Source organism: Phragmites australis, chromosome 6 (genome assembly GCF_958298935.1).
Source record: "Phragmites australis chromosome 6, lpPhrAust1.1, whole genome shotgun sequence".
NCBI lineage: Eukaryota > Viridiplantae > Streptophyta > Magnoliopsida > Poales > Poaceae > Phragmites > Phragmites australis.
The window spans coordinates 20,289,969-20,298,985 of NC_084926.1; the positions used below are offsets into that span (position 1 = coordinate 20,289,969).

Consider the following 9,017-nt stretch of genomic DNA (forward strand, 5'->3'; position numbering starts at 1 on the left):
AGGTTGGTTCAATGAAATGGTTGCCGAAGAACGTGGCAAAGAACTGATTGTCATTGGTAATAATTTGGTCGAATCTAAACATGTGCCTACTTCTGTTCAAGTTGATCCAAAGACCAATGATCATAAAGCAAGCAGTAGCAAGCATCTTTCTAAGTACCTACAGCCGAGGTGGTGTCACTCGGATTTGTCTCACACAAAGAAGAGAAGATTGCAGCGGTTGCGTATGAGGACCCGTCCAAATTGTATTCAACCCATCTAAATTTTATTCGAATTAATCACCAGGGCGATCATTTGATAAGATGAGAGATAGCCTACACATGTCTTCCAACACACCATGTGCTAACCCACATCTCATCACAAAGATCGTAACCACTAATGATTAGCCCGAATCTAATTTCGGCAGTCCCGATATGTGTGCGTTGGTAACTCCCAGAAAATCTATTACCCACACAAACCTTGAACAACATGAATATCACAACATCAAGATTTACTAGGACTTAAAAGATTACAAGTTGATACATTAAACAAAAGATAAGGTTTCATCTAGCATAAACATATATACATCGCAGCGAAAAACACAACTAAAGAAACAAAACTGATGGTATCATAACAACCAGGATTAGAGTAGCATAGTTGCTGCTTGCCACCACACCACTCTCTGTGGGAGACAAGTAGCTGGTGCCTAACTTCACCTGAAAAGAAAATAAGCAGCATGAGAGCGAAAGTACTCGCAAAACTTAATCCATAATGAGTACATATAATAACCTGACTCCAAGGATTATGCATTTGGATGAGTTAGCAAGGAATCGGTCACAAGGTTAAGTAGATTCATATTGAAAAACAATTTTTGACACAAAAGTATGAGCATCTACACTTAACCACATATACACTTTGTGAGGAACCGTCCAAATAATATTCTAATTAATCACCAGGAGGATCATTATTCATAATCACAACCTCGATGATTAACCAGAATATCATCCCGGTAGTCCCGGCACGTGTTTTGTGCCCAAGATTGGAACACATGCCTTCCCAACATGTACATCACAACAAAGCTTAAGAAAGAGCGGGTAATTAACATTATATTACAGGTTCTTAAGCATGCAATAAGTTATCACAATTTACAGCAAAAGAGAGCTAAGAGAAGACTAAAACCTGCTCAACTCCTAACTAGCAAAAGAACTAAGCAGCGGAAGACTAAAAGCTATACAACAAAAGGATATGAAGCCACATGCCCTTAGGCTCCATACCAGAACACTGAGTTCCGAGTAGAGTGTGCCACTCCTGCCTGCCACCCTGATCGGCAGGCACAAAGTAGCCAAACACTGCCCCCTCCTCGCCAACTTGTGAACCTGCATCAACTTAAGGGCAGCACCCTGAGTACGAATGTACTCGCAAGTCTTACACAATATGGGTATATAATATCCCGACTCCAAGGATTATGCATGGAGCTGTTAGCAAGAGTAGGCCACAAGGTTAAGTAAAACATACGCGATAAGCAACCCAGACATATGTGTGAGCAACTAACTTAACCAACATATATGAAATTACCCGGCAACTACCAACTGATCATATAAAACTGAAACCACATTAGTATCAATGTATAACAAATACCATCTCGACCACCTCCCACATATTCGAACCATACAACCGAACCAACCACGAGAACTCTACAATCGGGTGTTCCTTCGCTCTCCTGGAACACCGGCTCGACGTTCTCTAAAAAGAATAACGCGTGCAATGCCATGAGTATGGATGAAAATGCAACAATGCATGCCATAGGATGCGCAAAACATATTAAAAGTGCAAACATGAGAGCTAGAACAAAATTGGGACTCAAACCAATTTAAAAAGTTGCTGAAAGTGCGGAACCTCCGGAGAAATCGCCGTTTAGAGAGTCTAGAACTTAACTAACCACCTAGCAACTCAATTCCTAAATCAAATCTCATCTAAATCCTTATTTTGTTCCAAAACCTCAAAAACTCATGAACTTTGCTAAAACTCGAAATCGGCCAACCAAACCACAAATTTTTGCCATGGGGAGCCTAAGAGACTTATTCAAGATGCTTGTGGAGTTAGGTGACCGCCGGGAAGTGGAGGAAATGGAGGGAAATCGAAGAACTCCGGTGTTCCTTGAGCTTCAACCAAGAACACCAAAAGACATCAAACCCGGCTCGAATCTTTCAAGAAAACGAAAATGAAATGGATGGATGAGTAGCTTATGAGCTCTAGAATGCAATGGTACCACATGCATACCTCCAATCCTTCACTTGAGCTTGGATTTTGGAAGAAAATAGAGAGAGGGAGTGAGAGCTTGAGTGGGGAGGGGGAGCTGTAGCTGCTGCTACACGTGAGGTAGCAGGTGGGAGAGAGAGAGAGAGAGGGGGCAGGTGGGCTGCCCCTTTGGAGTGGTTGGAGGGTGGGGCCACATGTGGGGCCCACAGGTAAGTGAAAAGGGTCCATTTTCTCTCCCGGATTTCTTTCCCTCATCCAAATGATTTCAACGAATTGCATTAGTATTCCAAATTATAATTACGCAAAATTAAATATAATGCTTAAAAAGCATGATTATGCTTAATTGTGTGATTAAGAATTTGGGACGTGACACACTTCTATCATGAAATCCATAACACAAACATATTTGTAACAGAACCATCTTATCTCATCAGTAGCCATTAACAACCATCTCCCAACATACCATACCATCATCCCACATCGGTACTCTACGACTGCTGCAAATGGAAAGAAGCATGCTCATGACCGAGAGCTTAATAATTTGAATTGTTCTTACACCCTACAGGGGTACATCTTTACCCACACATCATGAGGACCATTCGTCTTGCATGACCACATAGGTCCACACAAGGGGGTACTTGTGACAACTTTTCCCAAGTAAGCTTCGACCGATTGGGACATGCGCCTCTAGGTGCGAGGGTCATCTAGAACTACTCCTAGAGAAAACTAGATACACCTACAAGCCTATTATGCCCACAACACATGAGACATTTAAGCTAAAGGATCATAGGTACATGAGGTATTTGGCTCATCCTTCTCATAATCAGAAATGTGGTTAGTACGGAAAGTGCTAGAGATAACTGCAATAATGGTTGATGCTTAACCAATGTAAGCGGTCTATGGCATCTGGGTTCCTCTTCTGATCTACCCCTTGCATCACCCACATCTCGCCTCATCTTCACAACTCATACTTCCCAATATCATCATTATCCTTGTGAACAATAAATAAGCCCTAAGCTCACGAACAATGGTTGAACCACCACTCGACTTCTAGTACGGACTTATGCATTACTAAGCATATCGGAGAAAACTTTTTAAGTTAGACAACAACAATATTCTACCCAGGTTATAAGGATACAGATCATCAACAATTCAAGGTAGTGGTAATGCATCAACATAGGTTCTACCCATATAACCCGATATTGAAACTCTAACATGCATATCTTACATAAACAGTAACTTATCAATTTAGACTCCACATGATCCAAATTATGAGGTGAAATATGCTTAGATGTTTTCCTTGCTGCTCTGCTTCAAAATGAGATCAACCCACAAAACCTTCTCGCAAAAACCCGCTACTCTCCGGCCTGATGATCACTAAAAGAGAATGCATCACAATAAGCATGACGAAATGCTAAAAAATAATTTATATGACGTGTGGCTACGAAAATATTTGTAAAAAACGCTCAGACGATTGGACTAGAAGAGGTTTAATCATCAGATAAGACAGCCTAATGGTATTGTGATCTAGGTGGCTAGCGGTCAGACCGAGGGCAGGGTGGCGGTCAGACCATAGGCAGATAGAGAGGAAAATGACATTGAGTGGATCTAACAATCAAACCAGGAGGGTCATGGCTGCCAGTCAGATCGGCCAAACGGCGGTCTGACTCCTGACTATGAAGTCTGAAATGGAACTAATTGGCTAAGTTTCCATCTCGGTGGTCAGACCGGCCATAACGGCAGTCAGACCACTGAGCTTGGTTGATAGCGCCTCTGTGAGGCTGCCAACGAAGGCTCCAGTGATGCCTTCGAACATGAAGGGTACCAAGACGCTAAGGAAACTAGTGGAGTGCTTCTAGGGTGTGTTGGACAACATTCACTGAGCTAAACTTGGAAAGCTTCATGGATGGGATCTAGGCTAGGGTGAAGCTCGAGTCTAAATAGATTGTAGACCGATTAGGGCTTGAGAATGATGGTAAAATGGTAGAAGATGTCTCACCTTAGCGTAGGGAAGCTTTCTATTGGAGGGGATCACTCTAAGGAAACTTCGATTTGGAGATCAGGCTCCAAGGTGGTGTACGGGCTTAGGGTGGATGAATCTGTGTAGAAATGTTTCCAGTGAAGAGGAGGAAGTGTGTAACACCCTGAATTTTAGCATATAAAAATATAGCAAAATTCGCTCCAAATTAAAACTTTTTCTAATTATTAAACTGGTATAAAATCAAGGAAGTATATATTTGATGTATATATACTCGTATGTATATATTCAAATATACTATTTTGGGCTAAGTATTCCAGAAAGCACCAAGTTAATTTCTAAATTAATCGTTGCATAAATTGAGCATATGCATTTTGGTTTATTGGTTCTTATGGTTCTTTGCGTAGCGATTCGAATTGAATGCTTCTCAATTCGAATCTATTCTAGTTCCTTTCGGCAAATTTCTAATCTAAACCCAACCGAGAAAATCGAGCTTCCAATCCCGCTAAAATCTATAATTCAATTATTCCATTGAATCATCCCCAAGTAGCTTTGGTCAACTCGAATTTGAATGTCTCTAAAGTTCGAATCCCAATCTTGATTCAATTCTTTCGAAATCCATTGAATTCAATTCTTCCGAATTCAAACATTTCTCAAATCCCGAAGCTTCAAGTATGAATCTTCCTCCTAATTCAAATACCCTTATTCGAATTAATGCCAAACTCATATTCGAATACTCCTATTTGAGTTTAATCCTATATATCTCAAATCCATTTTCAACTCGAACTCATTTTGAATTATCACCAGTCCATTTCGATTCGATTGCATTCAAATTGAATCATTCAATCTCAATTTGAATATTTCCAAATCCAATTACCAGTTCACATTGTTCTATAAGTCCATCTCAATTCAACTTCATTTACAAATTCAAATACATCTATTTGAATTATCACACATTTCATTTACAAATTCAAATACATCTTTTGCAATTCAATATATTTATTGAATCAATATTCATACAAATATCTCTCCCATCTCTCCCTCTCTCTCAGCCCATCCTCTTCCCCATGCTTCTCTCTGTGTGATCATCGACCAAGGCAGGCCCATGCTCCTCTCTCTCCCTCTGATCTTTCCACCGCAAGCTCATCCCCATGCCTCACTGATCTTCTAACTGAGGATGGCAAAACCAAATTCTCTTCATTCCTCTCCCTTCTCAAACAAGCTTCTCCACACACATACATGCATACACAAAGCACAGCAGCAGCACCTTCCTTGCTCCTCTCTCACACGAGCATCCATACACACAAGCATACATACACACAGGTGCTCAACCATGGCTCCTCTGCCTCTCCTCTTCGCGCCCGTGCGTCCTCTCGCACCGCCGCGCTCAGCTCCTCCGCGCCGTCTCGGCCGCTCAGCCACGTCCAGCCAGTGCGCCACCCCGCCGAACCGAGCCCGCCATGTCGTCAAGCCGCTCACACCGAGCCGCCGTGGTCCACCTCGACTTCAGCCGACCGCACCGACCCAGCCGTGCCGTGCCACCCACGCGCCGTCGCCGTTCGTCACGATGAGCCCGCCTCCCTTTCCACTACTCTCCCTCTGCGCCGACCTGCGCCGCCCGTGCGCGCCAAGCCGCTGCTGCCATGCCCCTCGGCCGCGCCTCCCGCACCGCGCCGACATGCCGTCTCCTACCGCACCGACCCGCGCCTCCCTCGTCGCCCAGCGCCGCACCTCTCGTCGCGCTGTAGCCCCTCTGGCCGCTGTTCCGTCGTGGCCGAGCCGTCACCTCGCGCCACCGGTCGGACTGCAGCTCCACCGCGCCATCCGGCCTCCCGCCGTCCCGCGCTCGCATCTATGCGCCGGGCTACCGCCATGCGTCACCGGTCCGTGCCGCCTTCTAGTGCGCGCCTTCTCCCTCCGACTTCCGGCCGACTCCCTCCCTCTCTCTCTCTCTCCGCCGCTGGTCTTCTCTTCCTCTGGCGACCGCCTCCCGGCCTTCTTCCATCCCGAGAATCCCGCCGCGCCGCCCGACCATCCCTCCACCGCCGGCATGCCGAGCACCCTCCTTTCCTTGAGCTCCGGCCGCTCCCTCCCTTTCTTCCGCCGCCGCGCTCTCTCTCCTTTCTCCGGTCTCTCTCTCTCTTCTCTGAGTCTCACGCTCGCACAGGAGAAGCCCGGCCGGCCTTATCCATTGCTCAGGCCGGCGTGTCCACCGGCCACGGTCCGCGGTGGACCGCACACCCGCAGCCCACACCGGTCCACGGACCATGAACCTATTCCACCCGAGCCGGTCCACGGTGCACCCACCTCACAACCTCCCTCCGGTCCACAGTCCCGCGGACCGAGTTCGCGGAATAGTCTCCCTTTTTAATTTCCTGGAATTATCCTTTTCGGTAAATCTTCCGATAGCCATATCTACTCCGTTTTAACTCTGATTTTGGTGATTCTTTCGCCGATATTCCTCTAAAATCATAATCTTCATCCATGCCAAATCTTGTAAATTTTGGAGTTCATTTAATTTTCTCGTTTGGTAATTATTTGTATTGCGGCGTTTAATCTAGGTTTAGGTTTCGCCTTATAATAAATAGTGTCGAGTTAGGTAATTTGATAATGATGTTTAGGTTGTAATCGTAATATTGTCACATGTGATAACCTAGCTTAAGTAGGTTAATTACTTTTCTTAATAAGAATAATTAAATGTTGTTTCAATTAAGTGCTTAAGAATAAATTGATATTTCATGTGATATTCCATGTGATAGTTTATAGATTTAATCTTAGTTCAATTAAGGTAATAAATTAACTCGTGTAGCTGTTAAATAAATAAATATCAATCATTAGAATATGATAGAATATTTTACATTGGTAATTAATTAATTGAATACCCTTTTAATAATTAATTAATTAGATTCAAAGGATAGATTAATCTAATTAATTAATTACCTGTATGTTTTTATGATAGCAATAAATATACCTTACTTAGTGTGGAAATTAACAACACTAGGTAATTAAGGTTAGTTGCTAAACGACCATGTTTTGTTGCTATATATTAGAATATTTAATCTCCACACTCAAGCACTTATAATCGTCTAGAGTTATACTTATGTATATATGTATACATACTCACATACATATAGACATAAGTATTACACATATATTCATGCATGTACACGTGCACTCACCTATACGTAGAATCTCTAGCTGTCGTCCTTCGACAGTTAATCTAATAAGAGTTCACCTAGTTAATCATGATTTGTTCAGATTTTCTCTTAAGTTGATAAAACAACTAGGTTAATAGCCTAGCCTAGCTTCGTTAGATTATCCCGTTATTCTCTGTGTGCTAGCTTCGTGTTGATTAGAGTTGCCGATCGTCTTTCGCTAGGTTTAGCTTTCGTCGTTATCTCCGTCGTTCGTCTTCCGTTTTGGTATTTCTTGGTTTTGTTCTGGTGTTCAATTGCTTAGTCGTTGTACGCTTTCTGTCGTTAATCTGCGTAGGCTCGAAGTCAAGGTTCTAAGCAAGAATGCGAGGAAGGAACTGAAGGCAAGGTCCAACGATGAAAAAGAACCCGGGAAACTCAAGAGACAAGACCAATCGTGAATTGACCCTTCAAGAAGGCAAGTCCTATTTCCTTGATCATATTGAACCTATGGTTTTCAAATAATATACATGATCAACTAAAACTGAACTTATTATCGCATGTGCTATATATTGTGTTTCCTTTCAAACTACTTGTAGTAGTTAACCCTATCAACACTGCCATGCCATACATGTCATCATCCAGAATACATATCACCCTAGGAATACCTGTTGTTAAATATATTAACGATGGACGACGTCTTGATATCTAGCATGCTTAGGATGGAATACATCTCCTCGGAGATGTCGCTTTTAAAATACATCTCCTCGAAGATATTGCTTTTAAAACACTTCTCTTCGGAGACAAGACTTACTATTATCAACAATAACTCATATACCATGATTCCTTGATGGTTGTGAATTCCGTGATGGTCGAGAAATCCTTGATGTCATGTGGGACATGGAAGGTGATGTGTAAAAATGGGTGAAAACTGTTTTGGCGCGGGCAGGTAGAGTAGTCCTCCGGGGAGGATGCTCATGGGGGCTTGAGTTACATGATGGTATTCATTGCCCATGAAGATGCCTAGCCCGGCCGCTTAAGGACCGAGTCTTGCGCCGTCATGCTTAGCCACCCCGTGCAACCATGCGACCTGTATGAGCAGGACTTGATTGTTTCCTTCACTGGACTGAGTTGGGCATCATACCAGGAGGCTGAGAGCAACGAGCAGCCAGGGGTCTATCTGCCCCGCTGTTTGGAGGTTCAGGGACCGGCTTAGGCTTAAAAATGGAGGCTGGCCTTCGGAACATGCAGCTCTGGAACTTGGCGTGTCTCGTGGAAAAGCCCGGCAGGAAAGGTGTTTGGAGAGTCTCGGTATGATTCGCTCCTCCGCTTGCAACGGTTGGAGGCTGAGCATATCGTATGGGTAAAGCTGTACAACCTCTGCAGAGTGTAAACCTATTCGAATAGCCGTGTCCACGGTCATGGACATGCAAAGCATTGACCTCACTTGAATAGACTCCAGGTGCGTGTGTTTTGATGAGTGAGTGTGTGGACTAGATGTCCTTGTGATTTGGTTCCTGGCTCGATCCGGCAGAAGCTGTGTGGTACTAGAGGTACACCAGATGTGATAAAAGGGACTGCAGAGTGAGGTATAGCCCCTCCCAGGATTGAAAACCTCCAGATACAACTTCTTACCTTGGTTTTGGTTTTAAAACTATTTCGACAGCTTT

General features: G+C 43.8%; 1 protein-coding gene across 1 annotated transcript; it reads left to right on the forward strand.

The window, feature by feature from the left end:
- Positions 1-5,546: 5,546 nt before the first annotated feature.
- Positions 5,547-6,584, forward strand: LOC133923058 (vegetative cell wall protein gp1-like). The gene has a single exon (XM_062368516.1). It carries the CDS (start codon positions 5,547-5,549, stop codon positions 6,582-6,584), a length of 1,038 nt encoding a protein of 345 aa, XP_062224500.1.
- The last annotated feature ends 2,433 nt before the right edge of the window (positions 6,585-9,017 follow it).